This window comes from Vombatus ursinus, unplaced genomic scaffold (genome assembly GCF_900497805.2).
Source record: "Vombatus ursinus unplaced genomic scaffold, bare-nosed wombat genome assembly UNPS02015406.1, whole genome shotgun sequence".
Taxonomy (NCBI): domain Eukaryota; kingdom Metazoa; phylum Chordata; class Mammalia; order Diprotodontia; family Vombatidae; genus Vombatus; species Vombatus ursinus.
In genome coordinates, this window is record NW_020955184.1 from 3,542,995 (window position 1) to 3,570,103 (window position 27,109).

Sequence of the window (27,109 nt, forward strand, 5' to 3'; positions counted from 1 at the left end):
AGCTGGAATTCCATCACCTCCACTAGCCTTATTGTTAGTAGTGCTTCCTAAGGCCCATTTGACTTCATTCTTACTCTTGTGGTTATCTGTGATATCAGTTAAGATTTCACACCCATTTTTGCATGAATACCTCTAATTTTCTTGAAGAGATCTCTTATCTTTCCTATTCTGTTCTTTTCTTCTATTTCTTTGCCTTGCTTATTTAAGAAAACTTTATCTTTCCTTGCTATTATCTGTAATTCTGTATTCTGTGAGTATCTTTTCCTTTCCTTCTTTCCTCAGCTGTTTGTAAAGCCTCCTCACATAGCCATTTTGCTTTCTTGCTCTTCTTTTTCTTTGGAATGTTTTTTGTTGTTGTCTCCTGTACAATATTGTGCATCTCTGTCCATAGTTCGTGAGGTACCCTGTCTAGCACATCTAATTCCTTAAATCTATTCATCACCTCTACTTCATATTCATAAGGGATATTCTTTAGATCATGCCTTTATGGTCTGATGGTTTTCCCTAATTTCTTCAAAATTATGGTCTGAATTTTGCAACAAGAAGCTCATGAGTCAGGCTCTAGGTCTTGTTTTAAGTGACTCTATAGAGCTTCTCTGACTGCAAAGTATATAATCAATTTGATTTTGATATTGACCATCTGATGATGTCCATGTGTGGTCTCCTTTTGGGATGTTGAAAAAGTGTTTGCTATGACATAGGAGTTATGTTGACAGAACTCTATTGGTCTCTGCCCTGCTTAATTTTGTACTCCATGGCCAAATTTGCCTGTTATTTGAATTATCTTTTGATTTTCAACTTTAGCATTCCAGTTCCTTACGATAAATGTGATATCTCTTTAGATGTTGCTTCTGAAAGATGTTGTAGGTCTTCATAGAACTGGTCAACTTTGGCCTCTTTGGCATCAGTGGTTGGAGCATAGACTTGTATTAATTTGATATTGAATGGCTTGCCTTGAGGTCATTCTGTCATTTTTGAGATTATACTCTAGTACTACTTTTTTCACTCTTATAGGCGATGAAGGCTACTCCATTTCTTCTAAGGATTCTTGCCCACAGTAGTATATGTAAAGATCATCTTGAATTAAATTCACCCATGCCTTTTCATTTAAGTTCACTGACACTTAAGATGTTGATGTTTAATCTTTTCATCTCCTGTTTGACCACATCCAGTTTACCTTGCTTCATAGCTCTTACACTCCAGGTTCCTTTGCAATATTGATCTTTACAGTATTGGACTTTTGTCACCTGATGCAGCTGCAACTGAGCTTCCTTTTGGCTTTGGCTCAGCCACTTCATTAATACTTGAGCTATTTGTATTTGTCCTCCACTCTTCCCTAGTAGTGTATTGAACACCTTCCAACCTGAGGTTCTTATTTTCTGATGTCACCTCTTTTATCAATTTAGTAACGTCCATGGGATTTTCTTGGCAAAGATACTGGAGTAGTTTGCCATTTCCTTCTCCAGTGGATCACCTTTTGTCAGAACTCTACGCTATAACCTGTCCATTTTGGGTACCCTGCATGGCATAGCTCATAGTATCATTAAGCTAAGCAATCTCCTCTGCTGTGACAAAGTTGGGTGACTAGGGACATGTTGTCATTTAGGAGGAGCCTAGGTCTCAGTAAGTGCAAGAAGGTGGAAGAAGCTAGAGAGGAAGAAGTTTAAAAGGAAGGGAAGTTTGTTATTCATGGAAATGGGAGTTTCTGAAGGCATAGTGGAAGTGGTGGGCAGAACTGGAGTGTGGGACATGGGAAGAGTAGGACTCATGTTAACAGAATGAGAGAAAAGGAGATGAAAGTTGGGGACTTGAGGGTTGGCTTACTCAGGTCCTCCTGACTCCAGGGTGGGTGCTCTATCCACTATGCTACCTAACTGCCCCCTGAGTTGGTTTATTCTTAAGTAGCCAGAGATTCATCTTCATAGGGATCGGGAGAGAGAGAGATGGTGCTTTTGTTAGACCTAAGGACAAAGTATATTTTTAGCCGGTTACGGAAAACTGTCCAGGATCTGTCCAGGTATGCTTCCACCTGCTAGGTAGTTTTATGATGGGCTGAGGAAATGAAATGTATCAATTTACACAGAGGACAATTTTAATTGTGTGGAGAACAAGTTAGCACATTAGATTAATCTATCTTTAAGTGAGTAGATGGACTTGGAGAATACCGGTTAGGGATACTTAAAAAAAACTCACTTCAGAGCCATTTGCTATCATTTGAACTAAGTAGAATAAACACACTTCTGCCCCGGTGAGAGCTAGTTAAACTGTCTTCTCTTTAAAAGTGAACTTAATGCTCTCAACATATTTGTCTCCAGTACCTTTCTGTGGGGTTTGTTTTGTGCCACTTACCCCAAATTAGAGCTAACTTGATAGTCTTCTTTTGAAGCTATTGACATTTTTGTTTTTCATGCTTTTGATTATACTTTGGTTGAGTTAATTTACTCATTAAAAGTTAGATTCATGGGGCAGCTAGGTGGTGCAGTGGATAGAGCACTGGTCCTGAAGTCAGGAGGACCTAAGTTCAAATCCAGTCTCAGACCAGGCACTTGACACTTACTAGCTGTGTGACCCTGGGCAAGTCACTTGACCCTAATTGCCTTACCAAAAAAAAAAAAGTTTGATTCACCTCTGAAAATGGTCAAGTTCCCATAATATAGATTATGCCTCTATAAGAAATGGGGAGAAAAGTGAATTTTTTCTGGCGCTAAGCCTGGTCATCATAGTTTCCTTTGTTAATGTTGTTCTTTCCATTTACATTGTTGTAGTCATTTTGTATGCTGCTTTCCTGGTTAATGTTCAATTCATTTTGCATTAGTTCATTTAAGTCTTTCTATGCCATCTCTGAATTCTTATGATGCAGTAACATTCCACAATTAGTTTAGCCATTTTCCCAGTCAGTGGGTATCTGCTTTTCTTCAAGTTCTTAGCTACCACAAAAAGTGCTGCTATGAATATTTCAGTGTTTATGGGAGCTTTTAGTCTTTTAACTCCTTGTGGCATATTAACAGTAGGATCTCTGGGTCGAAGATGGATATTTTAATCACTTTAGCATAATTTCCAGTTGATTTTCTCTGTTCGTTGTTTAATAAATATTTCTGGATAAGCTGTAATCTTTCAAGTCTGTTTTCTTTTTGTGTGAAATAAGGATAATTTCACTTATGTTCTTGCAAATATCATATTGGTGAAAACATGAATTTAAAATAAAGGCAAATAAAACTTGACTTCAAACCATATTAAACAATATGTAACTTTAATTGGGAGAAGAAAGCTTTGACTTTTTCATTGAAAGAAAATTAGCATCTTTTTAAGATCCTATTCCATAGAATATGTGCTAATTAATGGTTAAAATTTGTGGATTATAGAAACAAATTGATCTTTTTTGTTTGTTTGTATTTACAGAGAATGCTGAATCTATTGACCTTAAACAATTTTTTGACCAACATTTTTCACATATATATTATGTGTTCTTTGAAAATTTTGTGACCATTGAAGTTAGTCTTAAACAGAAAGGTAAGACTCTTAAAAAAAAATAGCTCAAGGCTTTTTATTGTCATGTTTAGATGCTTATAAAATTTGCCTCTGAGATTTATAGTTTTGAGATAAAGTGATTTATTTTCTTTTGGCAGTTGTCAGCTATACCTTTCTTACCTAATTTCCACTTGTGACCAATAAATGAGATGTATCTGTGAAATAGACATCAGCTAGGGTGGCAGTTTTATCATTTCTGTCATCTGAGGCAATGTTAACTTTTCTCTTTGCTGGTCTTCCTGTCTTCTTTGTCTCTCACTCTCCGATCTACCACTTTAATACTTGGGGATGACTTTAAAAAATTATTCAATGATTTTCATTGTTCCTTTAAAGAACAACAACAACATGTGATAGAAGGAGGGATATACATTTTCTAGAAAACCAAACAGAGCTTCCGATTTTAATACAGAATCAGTGAAACCATGTTTGTTTTTTAAAAAAAATACTAAATGCTTACAGAAATAGAAATTTACTAGTAGTATGTATCTCACTGAATAATTTCCTAAGTGATGATTATATTTCAGTTTGTTTTCTTTGATTACATTTTAGGTCACAAGTCTCAAAGGGAAGAATTAGATGGTATACTCTTTATTTTTGAAGTAAGTATGTACAAAATATTTCTTTAACTGAAAGTTATCATTTGTTTCAAACATATAGGGTATATTTTAAGTATAGGTAAAGTTACATTTTAATTATCGGCTAAAATTGCTTCATTATACTTGAACCCTGATGAAAATATAAGTTTGCGCTATAGAGTAGCGTGTCTTTTTTAAAATAAAGAATTTGTGTGTGTTAATTTTTTTTTTTGCAAACAGTAGCAAATTAGGGATTGTGAGTTGGCTATGCAAAAGGAAGTTGTTTTTGAATTCCACTGTATATATATATATATATATATATATATATATATATATATATACACACACACATATACGTTATGTATATACAGATATATATGTGTCTGTATAACATACTTATAAAAATGTTTTAGATGTCATAGAATTTTGTAACTAAAGGGTATATTTTTCAAAACTTGTGGGTGAGTTGGGAGCCTATACTATTTTGGCTGTGGTATAAATGATGGGAGTCTATGTGCTTCATTTTTCCTGGGCTACATAGAACTTCATTAGGGATTTTTCTTAGCCCTATCTACTCAGTACAGGCTATTGAAACCTAAGAATCCTAGTTACCTTATCCTAATGCCTTTGATAATACCTAGCTCACAGAGTTATTATTTCTTTTGCAAACAAAATACCACATAAATGTCAGTTGTTATTGTTATCATTAATGTAATTAATGTCCCTGCCCTGCCTTTCTTTTCTTTTATATATTATGAAGTACTGCTATATCTTGTGCTCAAACCTTGCCCTCTCCCCTAAATGCTCTAGACTCGTGATGTTTCATGAACTATCCTTTAATTAAAATGATAAGTTAGACTTCTTAGTCTTTTTACTTTCCTTCTAGGCAAATGTCCTGTCATAGGGTGTTGAAAGAGGGTGGAAATGAGGGAGGCAAGAACAAATAGCTCCATGATAATCAGGAGCTTACTATTGCCAAAAGAAAATATTCTTTATCTCCTCTACCTCTTAATGTAATATTCTTTCCAGGTTATCAATACATTTTGAAAAACATATTAAACTTTACATTATATATTCAAATACGTTTACTATGTCTTAGAACTATAACAGAAAGACATATATTTGTTAAATTGATGGCTAAATGGTCAGGGGTTTGTAGAACCATCCATTTTGTAGGTGTTATCATTTAAACAATTTGTTGTAGCTGTGTCATAAAAACAGAATTAGAAACAGCTCTCTGCCAGGATATGAGAAGAGTCTCGTGATTACATGGAACTAGATTTTTTAATCATATTTGTTAAACATGAGATTTTGACTGTATTTCCCAAGCTGCCTGTGTGTGTGCTCAGAAGTAGAAAATTGTATCTGTTCATGAAACTGAAAACTCTGAACAAATAGGAGGAACTTCCCTTCTATCCTGTAGCAATTTCTTTTGTCTCATCCTATCACTGTTATATGTTATAAGTTGGTAATCAAGACTTAATAATTCTGAGCATATAAATTCATTAGCATTTATTTCTGAAACAGCAGTAGGAATGCACCTTTTCCTCCAATAACTGCCTGCTTTTAATTATTTAAAGGACAAAATAGGAGATTCGAATCTTTGTCACAGAAAATGAGAAAGACCATGTAGAAAGCTGAAGAAGTAACTGAGAAGGAACTTGAGAAAGGGTAAAAACTAATTTGAGAAGGCATACAAAGCAATCTCTAGAGAACAATTGATCCTGTGTGGTGCCAGGTTTTTATAGTTTTAGATGGTAGAGGCTTTCATATGAAAATTATTGGAACATCTTGTTTAACTTTTTTTCCTTTGGCTTTAATCATAGCTGAAACTAGCCAGTACTGTTAAAAAGCATTAAGGTACCTTTCCTGATATCCAGACCCAAAGGGAAATTTGAAAATGTGCTTGTTTAATAACTTTAGTCCTGAGAAATTTGATTTGTAAGATATATAGGAAAGAATAAACATACATAGTACAGAAATAAGTTAATTGTCTTTAGAAAATGGATGATGATCTTTCACACATTTACCTCTTATCCCATCCTACAGAAGATTTATTGAAATATTTGAGTGATAACCAATAAACCTTACAAGGTTATCTTTTTATCACAAATAATTTCCTTTTTCTATGTATACCATGTAATATACTGTGTCTATAGATATCTTTATTATTTTAAAAGAGCACTGTTTGCCAAAAATGGAGTAATGCTTTTTTTTTCCCCTAAGGAAAAGAGACTTTATACCTGCTTTTTATTCCTTGGGAAAATCATTAGTTTTTATCTTTATTTTTCTCATTTATAATTGGGATAATAATATTTTCCTCCTACTCCAAAGACATCTTATGAAAGAAAAGTGAGAAAGTGTTTACTGTAACTGTTCCATCATATTGTCTTGCTTAATGTCATCAAATTTAACTATATACACTTCCCTGGAATGATAGTTCCCTTAACAAATGGCCTGTTAGTAATGTAACTACTCCTTCCCTCCCTTCCTTTCTCTTTCGTTCACCATAGTACATGCTGCTTAGCCAAGCTGAGCAAGTTGGGCATGTTGGGCACATCATGAACCCAGCCTGTCTGTGAAGGTTTTTGTGGCTTTCTGTATACCTGGTCCCATAACTTTTCTTTTTAACCTTCTCTTTTAATCTTGAACTTCTAATTAACACTCCCTGGGGAGAGGCTCTTGAATAGGCCAGACGTGGCAGCTTAGTTTCCAGACTGGAATGAAATGAACATTTGTAGATTATTCAGTCCAATCCAATAAACATTGATTAAGCACCTACTATGTGAGAGGCACTTTGCTAAGTGAAGGGGGATATAAGTAATAAAAAGAAAGACAATCCCTGCCTTCAATGAGCTTACAATCTAATGGGGGAAACAACACTCAAAAGAAGGCAGAAAAGCCAGGGAGCAAGTGGCTATCTTTAGTTCATGTGTTGTAAGCTGAAAAGTCCTGTTTCTGCCCTTTATAAAGGAAGGCATTGGCAGGAGGGTTTTTTGTTTTTTGTTTTTTAGGAGTTTGTTGTTTTACCCTCTAGTCCTTCAGTCAGAGGAGTCCAAGAGAGGTAGTGTCAGTCACGGCTTGAGTTAACAGCTTGGTGAGAAGATTACCTTCCAAGAGAAGGTTTCCTTGATTTGAAACCAGACAAGGCAGCAGATGCATAGTAGAGTTAGCTGAAAAGTCCAGTTATTCAATAGTACATTTAACTGTTAACTAAAGATTTACTTAGCTGTAGCTTGGAAAAGCTAGTTGGTTAAGAGCCAGCATTTGGCTGTGGTTCACGGATTGCTCTTCATCTCCTACATGGCAGGGAACTCTGGTAAATAGTGTATCTTCTACATCCCACCCCATGGTGACAGAATTCTAAGGATCTTCTAGAATACCTTTTACCACTTAAATAGCCTTAAGTTACTGGATAACCCTAATCTTGGTTGGGACATAAGCTTCTTTTGGCCAGCATTGGAGAAGGAAAAGAAAAACTAAATCAACAGTATGGGAAACACAAAATAAAACATATCAATTCACTTTAATGGACTTATGAAAGAATGAGTGACCAAATATGGAAGAGAATGAAGACCGGAAATCCCAGGTTTCATTTCTTCCCTTTGGAAGAAATAATCTGGTCCATGTGGTGAGTAATGCCAAATCTTTGTAATTTATAGTGGGTCTTGCCCTATCTAGACTTGTGACAATGACAGGACCAGCATCAGGATGATCAGGTCTGGAGCATAGTTGCTGATGTAGTTCTGACATAGTCACCATTCTTCGTTATGGGTCAGGGTTATCTGTAGTGAAGTAGTTAAGAGATCGTAAGCCTCTTCCATGCAGCTTATCACAGAATATGAGTTGATACCAAGGCTTTTCTTATACCACCATCCATTCAGTGTTCCCTGTCTACCAGCTAAAACCTCTGGTTTTAGGCAGCTAGCCTAAGGCAGCTAGCAGTGCTGAACTTGGAGTCAGGAAGACTTGAGTTCAAAAATCAGCCTTAAACATTTGTTAGCTATGTGACCTCTGGCAAGTTACTTAACCTTGTTTGCCTAAGTTTCCTGAACTGTAAAGTGGGGATAATAACAACACATATCACAGGGTTGTTGTGAAGATCAAATGACATATTTTTTTTTAATTAGTTTATTTTTAGCTTTCAACAATCATTTCCATACGCTTTTGAGTTTTAAATTTTTCTCCCCTTCCTTCTTTTCTCCCTCCCCAAGACAGCATGCAATCTGATATAGGCTCTACATATCCATTCCTATTAAACATATTTTCACGTTAGTCATGTTGTAAGGAAGAATTAGAACCAATAGGAGGAACCACAAGAAAGAGGAAACAAAATAAACAGAATAGGAAAAAAAGAGCAAATAGCATGCTTCGATCTGCAGTCTAACTCTATAGTTCTTTTTCTGGATGTGGACAGCATTTTCCATCGTGAGACTTTTGGAGATGTCTTAGATCCTTGCATTGCTGAGAAGGGTTAAGTCTATCGAAGTTAGTCATTGCACAACGTGGCTGTTACTGTGTACAGTGTTTTCTTGGTTCTGCTCCCTTTATTTAGCATCAGTCCACATAGGTCTTTCCAGGTTTTTCTGAAGTCTGCCTGCTCATCATTTCTTATAGCACAGTAGTATTCCATTACATTCATATACCACAACTTGTTCAGCCATTCCCCGATTGATGGGCATCCCATCAGTTTCCACTTCTTTGCCACCACAGAAAGAGCTGCTATAAATATCTTTGTACGTGTGGGTCCTTTTCCCATTTTTATGATCTCTTTGGGATACAGCCCTGGAAGTGCTATTGCTGGGTCAAAGGGTATGTACATTTTTATAGCCCTTTGGGCATAGTTCCAAATTTCTCTCCAAAATGGTTGGATCCAAATGACATATTTGTAAAAAGCATTTAGCACAGTGCCTGGCTGTAGTAGGTTTTGTATAAATGCTTATTCCTTTCTCTTCCCCCTTCCCTCTCCCTGAGGGTCCCACTAGGGGGATAATACCAAATCATTGCTCTGTTTAGGGGCTTCTGCTGGGGGACATTAAATTACTAACCAGTAACAAGGAACACTTATTACTCTAATTACTAGCCAGTATTTAATCCTTTCCTCCTTGAGAATTAAAGAAAACCAAAACATGTTACAGACATTAAATCAAAATAAATTTCTACAATGGCCATGTCCAAAAAGAATTTTTTTTATCATTCTGCTTTCTATGAGCTTCATCTCTCTATCAAGATTGATATGTTTCATCATTATTCCACTGCAATACTGGTTAGTAATTAGAGTAATAAGTGTTCCTAAGTCTTTCAAAACTGTTTGTCTTTAAGATATTGTCATTTTTTATAAATTGTTCTCCTGGTTCTATTCACTTCACTTGGTGAAGTTCATATGTTTTCCCAGGCTTCTCTGAAACCATCTCCTTTATTTTTTTTCTAAATTAAATATATTTTTTATTTTCCATTCTGAATTCTCTCCCACCACCCTCTCCTTTCCTCAGTCACTGAATTACAAATATGTATAATCATGGAAAACAAATTCCCACATGAGCCACGTGAAAAGGAGAAAAAAGGGGAGGGGAAAGGGAGAGGACAAGGCTGAGTACATAATTTGAGGGTGTTCACCCTTAGAGGAAGCAAGAGGAAGGGGAGGGTAACCCTGCAGGCTTGTTAATTACTAACCAGTATTTGGAATTAGGGGCTTCCCTCTAATTCCACAGGAGCTAGATTGGGACTCTGTTTTAATTTATAGAATCAGGATTGTCACTAAGTAGACTGGCGTATCCCCTTTCCTATTAAGTAAATTCGTAGTCGACATAGTTATCCATAGGCACTCTCACCTCCCCCATATCATTAGAAAGCAAGGTACCTTTCAACAGTTTCACCCCGTAAGTCCTTCTTTTTCTGGGAAGAAATTGTCCAAATCAGCCCTATCAATTGAGGGGAACCCGAGCCATCTTGCCAGGGTGTGAGGAACCCCTAAACAGGCAGGACCTTAAGGCCTGTGTGACTCCATTCAGGGTAACAAGGAGTGACTGAGAGAGTCAACCACAGTGCTAAAGGAGTAAGTTCTTATTGGTTAAGTCCTCCTGGAGGCTAAAACCAAGAAACTGAGTCTTCCTCCTTCTAGGATGGTGTTGATTTATCAAAGAGGAGGGCTTCTATGAGGTGGGACATCCAACAACAATAGACTGAAGCATTATGATGAAGCTGTTTTTTCAAGAACCTGTTCCATCATTCAATAGTTCTAGATGCCTGAGGGGGTATAGGAGGTAGAAAACTGTGGATGTACTGTTGGTGGGCCAAATCTTGGACTTTTATGACAGTAAAATGGGTTCCCTTATCAGTATTAGAAGAGTATCCCATCAGAAAGAGCAATGCCATTTTCTGAATAAGTGTCGGTTACAGTAAGGGAAGACCTCTTTCCCTGACAAGGGAGCCAGCATAATCAGTTTTGTTAGTTGGAAGCAGGTTAGGAACCATTCCAGATCACATCATGTTTGCCTTTTATTAAGTGAGCACTCACACTCCATTTGCCATAAAGAGAGCTGCCTTATCCTAAGAGGGATGTGCTTCTGTCCCCACTGCAAAATAGCGTCATGGTCCTTACATCTAGATTGGTGATGGCTCGTGTCTCAACCTCTTCTGTTCTCATAAGGCCATCCATTTGGTTATTCCGTTGAATCTTGTGGGTAGGGGCTCTTTGGACTTGGAAAGAAATCTGGATATTGAGGCTGTGACTGGATGCTTCAGATTTTGAAAGAATGATAATCAGTTTGTGAAGGGTGCTGACTCCTGAAGGATCTGGGAGAGCTCAATCTTGAAAGTATGGTTTGCATTTAATAATAAAGGCTTATACCCTACCAGCTTATTAGAGGGATCATTTTACTTCCCTCAATTCCTAATACGCAACTCTGGACGAAGAGTGATTTATGACCCTTATATCATGTATTCATTAGTAACTAGGACTCAGTTACAAGATATTAGCAACTGCTTTTCTTTTTTAAGTTCTCTATTTTATTAGGAAGTTTAAATATTTAGAGAGTACATAGCTTTTCTGATGAAAGTTCTTGCATAGCGTTCTCATATAATTGAGAATAGGTTGTGCAGGAGGATGGCATTTTGGCAGATGAGGGTGACTCTTCATGAATGATCTTCAGCCTTACAGCTTCTTTTGTAGGTCCTGACATGTAGAAGGCCTGCTTTGGAAGACAGTTATACTGAACTGCCAAGATCTGTTGGAGTCCCTTGATGATTTATTTCAGGAGTATCAGCTTCCCTATATGACAAGAACACTAGAGTTTCCAGGCATGAGGCACCTTTAACTTATTTTCTTCAGACAACTTGTCCGTACCAAGGATAGCAATGATGTTCAGGAATGACTTAATAGTGTTACAGGATATTTTGCATGCCATGGAGAACATCATAATGCTCATTGCCAAAAATGTTGGAGTCCATGATATGAGACCTGGAATGCTGAGAGTCTACTGCAGTGTAAATAAATGCTCAATTCACCAGTGGCCTGGGACAGTGATAGCATTCAAGTAGCAAAAGTAGTGGCAGGAGCAGGTTCAATCATGTCAACAGTGGGTATCCCTTTTGGAGGAAATCAGGTTCCATTAAATAGTAATATGATAAGTTTGAGGCTTTCTTATCACCAGTGACAATTCCTTACTCTTGTCCTCACACTCATTTTCATTTCAACAGAACTCTTTTCAGAAAGTGTCTTGCTACTATATCTGATTATTCTATCCTCTATATTTGCAGCGGCTTTCCCCTTCTTAGGCCATGATGTGAGCCACAGTGCCATTTATTTCATTCTGGTCCTTTGATTATTGCTAAGTGTAAGGCCTGTTCAGCCTGGGATGATAGCCCGGGAATGAAAATTGAAGAAAACGAAATACTCATAATAGTTAACAAAAAACAAGTTTACTTAACTTGGAAAGAGTACTTAGGCTTAAGCAGAAAGTTCAGCAGGAATAGTATGGATCAGATGCCAGGAGCAGGGTAAGATCTCAGTTCCAGCATCTAGTTCAGCCTGCAGGGTTACCCTCCCCTTCCTCTTGCTTCCTCTAAGGGTGAACACCCTCAAATTATGTACTCAGCCTTGTCCTCTCCCTTTCCCCTCCCCTTTTTTCTCCTTTTCACGTGGCTCATGTGGGAATTTGTTTTCCATGATTATACATATTTGTAATTCAGTGACTGAGGAAAGGAGAGGGTGGTGGGAGAGAATTCAGAATGGAAAATAAAAAATATATTTAATTTAGAAAAAAAATAAAGGAGATGGTTTCAGAGAAGCCTGGGAAAACATATGAACTTCACCAAGTGAAGTGAATAGAACCAGGAGAACAATTTATAAAAAATGACAATATCTTAAAGACAAACAGTTTTGAAAGACTTAGGAACACTTATTACTCTAATTACTAACCAGTATTGCAGTGGAATAATGATGAAACATATCAATCTTGATAGAGAGATGAAGCTCATAGAAAGCAGAATGATAAAAAAAATTCTTTTTGGACATGGCCATTGTAGAAATTTATTTTGATTTAATGTCTGTAACATGTTTTGGTTTTCTTTAATTCTCAAGGAGGAAAGGATTGGGATGGGAAGGTCAGAAGGAGAATTTTATCCTTTTAAAAAATTGATAGAAGTATTTCTAATTTCCTAAATTATATTGTCTTGACTCAAGTCTTTCCTAGACTTATTTGCTATATTATGGGACCTTTCCAGTACTATGTAAGTTACCAGTGTTAAAAAAAGTGCCAAGTAATAGCAGATTAACTTGAATGCTTATTTTATTTTTTTATTTGTGTCATATTTTTCACGCAAGGAGCTCTAAGGTCTTAATATTTGTGATTTGTTTTTCATTTTACAAGATTTCAGGCATATCTCTTTCATATCATTTATTAGTTTGCTTTCTCTTTACTGACTTTTAGAAAATTTTACAACTTCTTCCAGAAAGGATTCATCAGCGATGGCAGTTTCACAGTATTGGTAAGTGACCTAAATTGCAACTCTTAGATTTCAAATACTGATTAAAAAAAAAAAAAGGCTATCTAATACTTTATGTTTCTTGGTAGCTTGTTTAAAACTTTTTCACAGATTTTGTTTGGCAAGGTATAAAGAAGAGGGGTGATATTTTGCTTGCTGCAAAAAAAAAGGGGGGTTAAATATGAAGGTGTAAAGGAAGAGTTTGAAGGTTTTTTCATTTAACCCTGATGGGCTCAAAAAAAAAAATAAAGGGAAAGGAAAGGGGAACAGAATACACTAGGAAGGTCAATTATTTAGTTTGCTTTTGCACACGGCTGACATAGAAATTTGTTTTGCTTTGTGATACATGTTTGTAATAGGGGTATTGTTTTTCTTTTGTTCTCCATCTGGGGTGGAGGGGAGAATGGGCAGAGGAAAGGGATGATCTTTGCTGATTGAAAAAAATAAAATGTAATTAAAAAAATTAAAAAAATGAATTGAAAGTAGATATTTTAAGTTTAATTTTTGTAAAGAAGTACAGAAAACTAATTTCAGGACCTTGGGAAAGGTAAAAAAAATTCTTTACTGAACTTTTCAGTTGATTAATTGGGAAAGTTTTCTTTCATTCCATTTTAAATCTAAAGCAAGGGGAAATAATAGAATATATGTGATGTTCTATTTACAGTTATGGTCTTTCTATATATATTTTTTTTAGCTTAAATCATAGAAGGTGATCTTTCTCACTGCCTTCTGGCACCAAGATTATTGCCAAAAGGAAATCAGGTTCACCAAAATTAAGTTGGAGGTTGCCAAGGACTTGTTAAAAGGTTTTTATCAAGTCTGACCGAGAACTCTGACATTTAGAATTAAATAATTCAGTTCACAGAAATACTTACTATTATCAGATCACAGTTGGAGGTACGGTAAATGTAAAAGGAGATCCTTGCCCTTATGGAGCTGCTAGTTTAGTAGGAAGATAAGTAACAATAGTTATATATACGTATATACATGTATATTTTTTAATTTATTTTTTTCTTCTGACCTGCAACTTAATCGTTGTAGGTACCTGCTGGTAAGAAAATCCTTTAGACCAAATCAGATCAGTACCTGTTTTGCAAATCTTAGTGGATTGCCTGAGGGAATTAAGGGTTTCTTCTAATCACGAAACAAGAAGGTAAAATAAAGGTGTAAATGAAGTGCTTTGTGAGATTTTAGGAGGGAAGGAGCTTTCACTTCTGATATGGGAGTAATAGCTCACATTTACAGAGTACTTTAAATTTTACGAAGTGCTTTCCTCACAATAGTTCAAGGATTATTAGTTCTAATTTACTGGTCAGGAAAATGAGACTCAGAAAGGTGGAGTAACCAAGTTTATGTCACCAGGAGTCTGGATTTGAATTGTGGGAACACCAGGACTATGAGAGCCACAATAACAAAAAAACAAAAAACAAAACTCTTGTTCAATGTATTAGATTAAAGTGGGAGCTCGTGTTTCCCACAGCAAAGGGAAACTCCCCCCAAACTCTGCAAAATGACTGCTTTTATAGGATCCTTCCAGCATTACTGGCTCAATCTGGATAGAAGCTTTAATGAGCAAATTAGGTCAGTCCCTTTTATTTAGGGCTGCCTTTGGGTGTGCTACCTGGAGTGTTTTTAGGCCTCTAGGCAGTTGTCATAGATGGGCCTCCTTCATCTGAAGATGAATAGCTAAAACTATATACCTGCTCTTTTCACGTAAAGTCTGCAAATCCCTGCCTCCTGTAAAATCTAGTGCTTATTTACTGCACCATACTGTGCTTCTTGAAGAAAATGGCTTTTGAACTGAATCTTGAAAATTGGGAAGTTTTTCATCAGATACAGAAAAGTAAAGAGACATAGACATAGAGAAACATGTAAACAAAGGAAGAAAAATTTAGTGCATGAATGGGGAGTGGGAAGTAGCAGAATTTGCCTGGATTATGGTTGGAAGGTAGTAAGACGTGGGACTAGAAATTTAGGCTGGTACCAGATTGTGTGTTAGGCTTTTAATACCAAGTTAAGTGGTGTTTTACTCAGTAAACAGTAGAGTTTTTAGGGTTTTCAAAAGATGAATTTGTTAAAAATCCTTTGATAATGAATATCAAACAAGGAAGTGAGCTGGGAAAGTATATGCTCATTAAAGTTGTCTGCCACTGTTATGAAGAGGAGATCCAGGGCTGAGTCCAAGTTGAAGAAGGATTCCTAGTATATGGTGAGGGCCTCCAGATGATCTTGTTTGTAGATGACACTGTGCTGCTGACTACATCAAGCCCTGGAATAGTGCAGAGCCTTCCAAATGAGATCTATGATTTGTCCGTCCCCCCAAAAATAGCCTAAGAATCTACATAGGAAAAACCAAGTGATGAAGAATTTTTATTGTCCAGATTGTTCTATGTAGTTGAGTGGATACCCTCATATCCACTCAGTGGATGTTGGTGGTCTGTAATTATATAAATTTCAGATACTGCAGAGGACTATCAGTTGCATCTGAAATGGAATAGAAGAGCGGGAGTTGACTAGATTGCATATGAGAAATCATATAGCACTTTAATCCCAAGTTTTCCAAAACAAAAACTTCTAAGAAGTTATATGGAATTTTGCACTCTTCAAAGAATCAAAATTCAGAGGAACCCAAAGGGCAATGGAATGACATAGGCTACAGCATATTATCCAAATTATATGTGCAAGGAATGGCTTAAAATATAGAAGTATGCTTGTAACAAAAAGTACATCAGTTATGTTGGGGAGATAGGATAACAGATGGACAAGTTGAGTGCTATCCTGGTAACCACATAATTGTGAAAAGCCTGGAAGTAGGCCTTCAGTATGATGAGTAGACCTCCCCATGAAAAATTTATTGGAGCATATGAACTTGGGTTGCATAGGATAAGGTATGGCTAGATTATAGTTTGAACCTTTTGGGAGGTATATATTACATCTATGGCCTCATGAACACATTTGAACATAAATGTCAATAAACATTTATTAAATACCTACTATGTGAGAGGTACTGTGCTAATCTCTGGGGTTACAGATTTTTTAAAAAAAAAAGCAGTTCCTGCCCTCAAGGAGTTTACATTCTTTTGGGGAAAACAACATATAAAAATAAAAAAATATGCAAAGTAAATACAAGGTAATTTTTTAGGGGGAGGGGAGATGCCAGCACTTGGGGCTTATAGGTAAATCAAGTTAAACTTGATTTAAGCTTTGAAGCTAGGAAATTGAATTCCACATGGAGGACAGCCTTTGCAAAATACTTTATTTTGTTTTGAGATGTGGTAGAGTTATTTAAGTAGTTAGTTAGAAACATAAGTTTACAAGGCTAGCTATATTGATGTACTTGCCATTCCTCACATGCAATACTCTATTTCCTTCTCTGTGCCTTTGCACTGGCCAGTCCCTACGCCTGAAATGCTTTCCTTCCTAACCATTACCACTTAGGATCCTTAGCTTCCTTCAAGACCCAGCTCAATGCCATCTTTAGCAGGAGGGCTTTCCTGTTCTCATCCACTAGTTCCTTTTCCTCTAAGGCTAACTTTACATCTATTTTGTGTATGTATCTATTTATTTACCTGTTGTCTTCCCTAATATAAGAGTCTTGAGGGCAGGGACTGTTTTTGCTTTTTCTTTTTATCTCCAGCATTTAGCTCCATATCATACTATGAAGTAAGTTTGTTAATTGATTGGTTTAGAACCTAAAGATGAGAAAATGGAAATTTGGTGCTTGTGTTTCTAGAGGTGATAGTTGAGGTCAGTGTAACAAATTCACACTCACTCAGACTCAGAGTTTCAAAAAATAAACTGAAGAGAAAAAATAAAAGAGAATCAAGAATACAACTTTGGGAAAAATCAGCATTGAAGAAAAGAACCTATAAACGAAATATAGAATGAGTTATTAGAGAAGGGAGAATAGGAGAATTTGATATCAAGGAAGCCAAAGGAAGAGAAAGTATCAAGAAGGAGGGGACATCCTGCAGATAGGTCAGGGAGAATGTGGTTTTGAGGAAAGGCCATTAGATTTTGTAGTTAAAGTAATAACCTTTGAGAGAGAAATGTGAATGGAATCATTGCAGCAGAAGCCAGGTAATGCAAGGATTTGACAAGTGAATGGGTAGTGAGGCAATAAAACCATTTTTAAAAAATAAGTTTGATGATGAAAGAGAGGAAAGATATGGAATATTAGCTCAAGGGTGTAGAAGGGTCTAAGAAAACTTTTTTAGCACTGGGAAGACATATGGGCAGATAGAAGGGAAGCCATCAGAAAAGGGAGTGATTACGTCAAATTCAACAAACATTAATTTTATGTTCATGATGCTTTGCTTATCTGAGAAAGATGAAAACAATATCCTCTGCTCTGAAAAGTTTACTTGTTATTGGGAGGATACAGCATGTACACATTTGTGCAAAATGTATACAGTGTAATATAAAAGAGCAGAGAGCAGTAATTGGTGAGGTAATTAGGAAAGGCCTCATGTTGGAAGTGGCACCTGGACTATGCTTTGACAGAAGCTAAGGATTCTAATAGAGAGTGCAGGGTAGAAGCTTATTCAAAGACACAGAGGCAAAATGGCATGCTGTGTTCAACAGTGACTGGAATGGTGAGTGTGTCAAGGAGAGTGAAATGAGATATTACTAAAAAGAAGGTGGGAATGAGCTTGTGGAGTCAGTCTGAGGAGTTTGTATTATATACTTGTGGCAATAGGGAGCCATTGAAGATAGTTGAGTAGTAGAGTGTCCTGGTCAGATCATTGTTTTAGGAGTATCTGTTTAGCAGATTGGAGAGGGGAGAGACTGTAATTATGAAGAACAAATTGAAGGCTGTTAGTCTAGGTAAAAGGCATTGTGAGAGGAGGATGGATACAAGAGATGTAAATTGGCATGAGCAAAACTTGGGGTAACATAAAAGGAAGTAAGAGTCAAGGATGACTCTGAGATTGCAAATCTGGGTTCCTAGAATGATAATCCTTGATGTTCTTAAAAGAAATAGAGAAGTTTGCAGGACAAATGGATTTGTAGCAAAATATGAGTTATGTTTTAGACTTGTTGAAGATGTGTGAGAGGAGATAATTGAAATAACATTGTCTTGTAGGAGGTGGAAAGGAAGGTTCAGGTGCATAAGTAGAGGGATTTTTTTCTTGGCAAACATTTTTTTTTCCTCTTGGGAGAAGAGTAATAACTGACATTTTCAAAGCACTTCAACATTTTTTCATTTAAGCTTCATGATAGCCTTGTGAACCAGGCACTACAATTTGTATCACCATTTTATAGATGAGCAAAGTGAGGCTTTGAGAAGGTTAAATGACTTTTCTAGAATCACACAATTAGCATAAGAGAATATTTGAATCCAGGTCTTTTGGATTCCAAGTGCAGCACTCTTTCCATACTAATTATGAGTTCAGACACCACTGCAGTGTTAAGTCACAAAAGAGAATATTAAAGGATATTAATGTAGGATGTCCTTGAACTCAGTGAAATAAAAATTTAGTGGAGGAAGGGTGGTTGGAGATTTAAAGAGAGGAGAAAAAGTACAGGAATGGCCCAGCAGAGGTTACATTTCTTCACAACTGAAGAGATCGTGACCAGATCTGTTTTTTCATAGGTTTAGGGACTTCTTTAGGTGAAAAGAAGTTCCTTCTACCAGTTCAAATCAGGACCTTCTCTGTAACTTACAATCTTAAGAAGTTGCCTAGTACAGTGGTTCTCAAAATCTGGTCCAGGGACCTTGGATTTCTGAGAACCTTTTGGGGGTCTTCAAGGTCAAAACTTTTCATAATAACACTAAGATGTTTTAATTTCCAATATGGTAAAAAAAAATCTGTAACTATTACCCACATAAATAAAAGTTCTTTATGGGGCCTCAGTCATTTCCAAGAGTGTAAATGTGGTCCTAAGACCTAAAAGTTTAAGAACTGCTAGTCTTCTGCATTGGGAGATTAAGTGACTGATCCAGTGTCACACAGCCAGTATGAGTCACAGGGGAGGCTTGAGCCTGGATTTTCCTGGCTTTGAGTCCAGTTGTTTACTACAACATATTGCTTTTCTTAGCATAGGTGTATAGTGGTTAAAATCACAGGCATAGGAGTGGAAATACTGAATGATGGGGGTTACCCTAAGTTGAAGTTTCGTAGGATAGAAATGGCAATAAGTAAAGGCAGTAGGGAAAGTGGATGAGGAATTTTAGGGTGGCTATCAAATCACATGAAAAAATAAGTATTTAAATGAATGTTCTCTTTGCAGGATTGATTTTAAAGAAACTCCTTCACACAGGAAACTCCTTAAAGGTATATAAAATATATTTCTTTTAGTAGAATGGCTTTTCAAAACTTTTTCAGATTTACATTGTGACAGAAGAGATGTACATTTGTGTTTTTCTATGCAAAATACTCTTCTGGCTTTTTAGGATATACCTGGAATCATATTTTATTCTGGTGTGAGAAAATGTGAAACAGACATGTGTCTCCTACTTTATTCTCTTTTCCTTTAGTTTTTCTTCTCTTTCTTAAAGGGTGCTGAATTGTCTTTTTTGGGGTTATGATTATATTTTAAAATGGGGCAGAATTTTCTTCAGTACTTGGGTGCTACTTTTTTTTCCCTTAAGATGCCAAGTCCCTTAAACGCATTTGTAATCTGGAACTACAGTGCCCTATTAAAGATAGAAGACTCCATTCTGGACCTTGTCTAGAGGGAAAATATTTTTTAGTAACAACAAAAACAATGAAATTGTTGCTTTTCTACTCTCACTACAGCCCCTCTGAAATATAAATGGCAGTAACAGCACTGTACTAGTTTTCACTTTTCTGATTTGCCACTTAGTTTTGTGCTTTGTTTATGGAAGCTACCCACTTGTTGTGGAGAAGGTGATTTCAGTTAATAGCTTGTGGTTATACTTCCAGTTGCACTGACCTAGAGTTAACTGCAATGGAAATATAGGACCTCCTTCATCACCTTTTTGTTATCAACTAAGTCATGGTAGAGGTGGTAATAATAACAACAATAATAATAGTAACTGCCATTTATGTAGCTGTTTAAGGCTTGCAAAGGTTACCAAACATAACTTATTTGATACAACGCTATGAAGGAGGTACTATAAATATTATTATTCACACATTATGGATGAAAAATAAACTGAGGCTTGGAGAGGTGAGATAACTTCACCTAGTAAGTATCTGAGTTAGAATTTGAATCTAGCTTTTCCTTTCTCCAACTTCTGCATACTTTCTAATTATAATACTATTTCTGATAGCAAATGAAGCTGTGGTAATAGTTGAGTTACAGTGCCTAGGTAGGAAAGAACCTGATTGAGTTCAGCACATATTAAGTATCTACTATGTACAAAAAGCACTAGTGAGAATGTTCTGGTTACCAGAGAAAATTTCCTTTTCATCTGATTTTGTCTTTTCTATATTTCTATTTTCTACTAAGAAACCAGTGTTTTTCTTGACATTATTGCTCCCTGGCTCAGTCATGATGAGAGGGAGAGAGAAAAGAAAGATATGGCTTTTTGCTGTCATAGCTCTGGTTATAGTGGTAAGAACTTAGAACCTCCCCTGGAATTGGTTGCTATGGAATTATCTCATTACTTGAAAGGATTTTCATCATTTTTATCTTGGGGCAATAGAAATAAATTAAGCCTCTTGCCTTATTAGTTAATAGACTCAGGTTTTGGTAAAATGAAATATATACTTCTGGATTTAGTGTGGTGACAGTTATGATTTTTGGCAAATACTCATTTTTTTATTTCTTAGAGAACTTTGATCTCAAAAGAAAAAAAGATCTTCCATATCCTTCTATTTCTGTTTGGGTGAAAATTCTATGTTGTATTTAATTGTTTTGTGTTTTCAGATCAGGCGTGAAGGTGTCCGTCTCTTCTTGCTATGGTTACAAGCTCTTCAGAATAACTGCAGTAAAGAACAGCTCTGGATATTTTCTTGCTTAGTTCCTGGATTTGCCTCACCACTGTCTGAATATGGACCTCGGACTTTAGATAATCTCATTAATCCCCCACTTAACCTTCAAGAAAGTAAGACTATAGGACATTAATTAACAGCATGTTCTTTTGTGTTGTGTTTTAAAATTTAGTAAGCATTCCAAATCCGATTTAACGCTTCTGTAATTTTCCTTTTTTATACTTACCTTTTTGTTCATTTGGATATGTACAGATATATTTTTTAAGTAGTGTTTGCTTTATGGAGGACATGTATAAAAGAAAAGGAAATGTATTATTTATTATTATTATTATTATTTTGGTAAATCAGGTATTTTCCATTTTACTTTCATTATACTTTCATAAATGCTTTGTTTTTATTTCTGATTGCTTTGGTTGTTTAGTTGTTATTCTTCATACTGTAAATTTCTATCTCTACATGATTTCCTTTTAATACCTTCTTCCCTTTCAATTCAGAGAAAACTCTGGGTGTTTTTTTTTAATCATATGAGTTACTTCCCCTCCTTTTTATATGGTTTATGTTTAGAGTTTTTCATATGTTTATGTGTTTTAAAAATCAAAATATATTTGTGGTGTAAAATTCTTAAGAGAGGAAATGAAAATATGTTTTTAATTAAAATACTGTATTTTTCTATAATTATTAACATGTATATATAACTGCTTTCTTCACAAGGATCACAATAATTGCTTTACCAGATTACCTGAAATTATCTTCTTCTCTTTCTATGCCTCACAAAGACACTGAAATGTTTAACATACAACTCGTGTTTTAAAAGATTGAAATTTGTGGTCCTTAAGTACCAATCTAGTTAGGTGACTTGTAAATAATAATGAGTTCTTTATATTTGGGTAAATGCCATTTACAACTCTTTAGAAATAGGTTAGACTGCTTACATGGTGATACATTTTAATTCTACGGCTAAATTGTTAGAACATTTTAAATCTCTGTTGGATGTATTTGATAAGGAAAATACAACCTCTTTATTCAACAGTAGTAGTATTCAATAGAGGTGCTAATTTCAATTTCCTAACTTTGATTTGTAATGGGAAATAGAACACGTCAGCATTTGTAATAGTCTCATCTTAAGTAAGCATGATTGAATTTTTAAAAAATGAGAAAAAAATAACAAAATCTGGATTAAATTAATTTTTAAAAAATTCAATCATGCTTACTCAAGATGAGACTCCTTCCTTTTCAACATTTTAACTGAAGTTGATGCTGGTTCAAAATTCTGTTTCAGTGTCTCTTATTAGTTACTTATTATTACCCCTTGTTGAATTGGTAAAACTTTTAACTGGTCTTTTAGGACTCTGGTTTTACAAATTTTTTTTTTCAACTCTCAGAGTTTTATTCGGCTATCATTTTTTTCCTCTAAGAAATGGGCATTTTGGGGCAGTGGGTAGAGCACCAGCCCTGGATTCAGGAGGACCTGAGTTCAAACGTGGTCTTAGACACATAACACTTACTAGCCTTGTGACCCTGGGCAAGTCACTTAACCATTGCCTAACCAAAAAAAAAAAGAAAGAAAAGAAATGGGCATTTTCCTTCAGATTGCCGTGTCTAACTCTAACTGGCTTATACCCAAATTGTGATGTTGTGGAAAGAGCACTGAACTTAGAAACAAATGTACCTGGATTGATGTTCTTGCTCTGTCACCTGTGTGACCTTTGGACAAATCACTTATCTCTCCGGGCTTCAGTTTCTTATATGATGTCCTAGGAGTTTGGATTAGATGACTGCCAAGGTCCCTTGCAGCTCAAAATCTGGGATCCTGAATCCTAGACTAGGGAGAAATATGGTAAACATAGATATAGCCAACATAAACAAAAGCTTTTTGTGGGGTACTCAGTAACTTTTTAGAATGTAAAGTGTTCCTGAGAATCAAAAAGTTGGAGAACCATTCACCAGAATATCTTCAGGATAACAATAATTATAGCATATATATGTGTGTATATACATATATATATATATAATTACATACTGTTTCCTTACCATAAATCTGTGAGTTAGATTGTGAAAGTATTATTATTCCATGTTTTACATATCAGGAAACTCAGAATTATAGTAGACATTAAATGATTTATTAAATATACCACTACTAGTAAAAGTCACAGCTGAAACCTGAACTCGGGTCTCCTAAATCCAAGTCCAATTTCTTCCATTATACCATATTGCTTAGTGAATATAAAGGAAAACATCCAAAACCAGTCAAATATGTAGTATTTGGATTTTCTTTCTTGGAAAAATATTTAAAATCAATGAGATCTTAAGTAGACTTTTTGTCTTTACATTAAGTTATTTAGAGTTGAGTCATGCTGTAATTTTAGGATAGCAGATGATTTGGAAACTTCTGTTCATTGAATACTTATTTTGGAAATAAGATTTTTTTCTTATATCTTCGGTTATGAAAAATTATTTGATGACTGCTAAACTCTTCTTTTATTTTTGTGTAGCCCAAGTGACTATAGAAGAAATCACTCCTCTTGTCCCTCCACAATCAGGAGATAAAGGACAAGAAGACCTCACAAGTTATTTTCTAGAAGCACTTTTGAAATATATGGTTATTCAGGTACATTTTATCTTTTTAAACCTTTATTCTCCCTTTTACTGTCTTGTGTGGGTACATTTGTTCTTAAAATAATTCTGCAAGATAATTTGTGGAATGACAATTGTGGAGCATAACAATTAAGAGCCAGAGTGAATGAGAGAGAGAGCAAAGAAAGCTTCATGGAGGAGGTGGCACCTGAGCCAAGCCTTGAAGAATAAAGATTCTTAAAAGCTGGAGATGGAGAGAGAGAGAGAGATGTATAATTTATGTAAATGAATATAGGTAGGAGATGAAATGTCAAGTGCAAGGAAAAAATCAGTAGTCTCATTTTGGTGAGAGTAATCTGAAATAAAACTAGAAAGATATCTTGGAACCAGGCTGTAGGGAACTTTAAATAATAGGCTGAGGGATTTATATTTTATCCTAGAGAGAGTGGGTCGCCACTAATGGTTTTTGAGTTAAGGGAGTAACATGGTCAGTCTTGGATGTTAGAAAGTATATTTGGCTGGTGTATGGAAAATAATTTGAAGAGGAGAGAGACTGAGTAAGGAAACCAATTCAGTAGTCCAGGTGAGAAGTGATATAAATCTATTGGAATATCATTACTATGAATGTAATGATGAAAAGGCCAGATTCAGAGAGACCTGGGAGGACTTATATGAACTGACGAAGAGTGAAATGAGCAAAACCAGAACAGTTCATGCAGTGACTAACATTGCAAAGGAAAGCAACTTAGAATAACAGTGCAGTGACCAGCCCATGACTGTAAGAAACCAATGATGAAACCTAATTCCTGCTTCTTGATAGAGATATGATAGATAAGTATGAAGTATATATTTTAAGACATGGCAGATATGTTGATTTGTTTCACTTGATTATGCTTATTTGTTACAAGGGTAGGGGTTTTTTGGGTGGGGAAGTGGGGAGAGCAGGAGGGGAAAAATGTAGACTAGTGATAATGATAACTTAAAAAAAGAAAAGAATGTTAATGAAATTATAAAAAATGCATAGAAGAAGAACAAAGGAAAAAGGCAGTAAGTTCAAAGAGAGACATAAGACAGATTTGGAACTGAGGTGTTGTCTTTGTTTATATAATTTAAACAAAAAAAGAACCTATAGATATCAGATACTTGCAGTTTTATATGCAGGACTATTTTACTTTTTTTTTCTCTTTTTCTCTTTTTTTATGTGGAGAAATGTTCATAATTGTTGAAGGTTTTTAAGTTCATAATAATAAGAAAGAAAACAAATTAAATTAGAGAGCAATGGTGAATGTAGAAAGAACAGTTTCAGTAGAGTAGATGGGGCAGAAGCCAGAGTATAACGTATTGAGAAGTGAGCTATTAGGGTTTTTAAAAAAGAGAAGAAAGTGAAAAGGGGACGGGGATGAAGGAGGTGTCCTAGGGATAAAGGGAGGAGGGAACAATTTACTGTTTTTAATATTAGAGTGCCACAAGATCATTCATTCATGGAAATGATGGAAAGGGAAATGGGGTTTTTATGACCCTCACTTGAACCATGTAAAGGAAGGAGGAAGAACAAAAGAATATAGTATAGAAATACAATAAAAGACTTAGCTAAGACAGAGATAGTGCAGAGAGTATCAATGGAGAGGGCAGATTTGGGGAGAGAACAGTCATGAGCAAAACAAAATTCAGTTAAGGAGGGCTGAGTTTTTATAAAAGAGGAAAGAGAGAGGGCCCAGTAAGGCTTGATGATGTGCAGATAGATCTGGGCTGGGAAAAGAGGGTGAGGGAAGAGAGCTGGGATTAACAGATAACAAACTCTATAACTTCACTTCCTTTTTCCCTTCCCCCCTTTTCTTTTTCTTCTTAAATTAAATGGAAGGAGAAGGTAAGGAGAGGAACTATTACAATGAGATATAATTGAGGGGAAAACAGAGCTAAGAATTGTAACAGTAAATGTGAATTGGATGAACTTTACTACAAGGGCAGTGGCAGAATAGATCAAAAAAGCAAAACTCAGCAATTTGTTTTTTAAGTGTGTTTCTTATAAGGTATTATATAGTCTCAAAATGAGGGGTTGGAGTAGAATCTATTGTGACTTATTTGAATTCAAAAAGTACAGTGACAGTCGAGAACCTAGAGAATGGATCAGTAAAATCTATGGTTAAGAAAAGTAAGGAACCTGTATTACACATAAACATATCATATACAATGAAATTATCAGTTTCTAAATTATTTTTTATCATGAACTTATTAATCAAAACCACAAATGTATTAAGAATGAAATTTCTGTAAGAAACTGAGGTGCTATATATAGTTTATTTAAATATATACATATTAAATTTAACAGTATAGCAACAAAATGGTTTTATTTATATCCCTTTCTGTACTGCTCTCTTCTGTACATTAAAAAAATATTTTATTAATGTTCTAATATTTTTTCATATTTATCACTACCCATTCACTCATCCACCTCCCACCATTTCTGTTAAAAGTCGTCTTTTATACCACATGTGTATAATTAGAACAACACCTTGTTTGAAAATGTGTGCCTTATTTTACATCTCTAATCTATGAACTCTTTGTCTAAAGAAGTATTTTTCTTTAACAGTCTTTTGAAGTCACTGCTTTGGTCAGAGTTTTGAGTCTTTGAAAGTAAATAATAAAAATATGCACCAAATGGTGTAGTCTACTTGAACCCTCTTTTCACCAAGAGAAGTAGCTCTTCTCCTTGCCAAGACATATCCTTCTACATGTATCCTTGGTATCATCCCACAGACTGTCACCACAGTCATCCCTAGACTGTCTTCAATCTTTTTACCTACTAATTGCTTCCCTGCTACCTACAAACCCTTCTTAGTCTGTGATACTATATATAGTAGCACTGCTGACTGAGATTGGTAGAAAGATAAGCTATACTCTTTGTCTTAAGGAATTTTATGAATACTTCAACAATTTAAATTTATTCAAATGTCATTTTTTCTGTTAAAGAAAGTGGTGAGGCAGAATGAAAAGCCTGAGAGCCTAATTTGAAATTAGGCTAGTTAATAACCAATAATTGATGGTCTGTGGTTTATTTCAGTAACCAAAGATACCTAATAGAGATACTGAATGCTTTAAATATTTTTTTGAGAGGGAATGTTCCTGACAAGAGAAATCAACCCTGATTGGTGGACATTTAAATGAGGAGGTGGTCTAAAAGTCTTTATCTGTTTCTGCTGAGACTATGGATTGATCTTGAAATTCCGTGGTCTCTGGCAATCTGGACAAAGATTCCATCTCCACCCAGACCACTCTGGTTATTGGTTTTCTTCTTTATGAGCTGTGTCACCCTAAACTCCAGAGGAGTTCACAAGAACTTGGGGGGTGGAATTCACCTAGGTTAGATTCTGTTTACACTCTTAAACAGAAGGAAGTTCTCCTAGTTGGGTGGGTTCCCACCCAGCCCAAGATGGAGGAGCATGTTCTCAAAGGATTTGGGCAATCTCATCTACCACTTTGTCTTTCTGAAACTAGCTGACCTGACCAACAGGAGCTGGTCCCTGAATGAAAAAATAAAAAGTC

At 35.7% G+C, this 27,109-nt stretch overlaps 1 protein-coding gene across 8 annotated transcripts in view; it reads left to right on the plus strand.

Annotated features, from left to right (window-relative positions):
• The window catches only part of RALGAPA1 (Ral GTPase activating protein catalytic alpha subunit 1), a 311,896-nt gene that overhangs the window by 22,420 nt on the left and 262,367 nt on the right, over positions 1–27,109 (plus strand). For all 8 annotated transcript variants that reach the window (XM_027847459.1, XM_027847460.1, XM_027847457.1 and 5 more), the window contains exons 2-7: positions 3,400–3,510; positions 4,078–4,127; positions 13,034–13,091; positions 19,323–19,366; positions 20,928–21,105; positions 23,485–23,600. In XM_027847459.1, the coding sequence (XP_027703260.1) occupies positions 3,400–3,510; positions 4,078–4,127; positions 13,034–13,091; positions 19,323–19,366; positions 20,928–21,105; positions 23,485–23,600 (557 nt within the window). The remainder of the gene's footprint in view (positions 1–3,399; positions 3,511–4,077; positions 4,128–13,033; positions 13,092–19,322; positions 19,367–20,927; positions 21,106–23,484; positions 23,601–27,109) is intronic.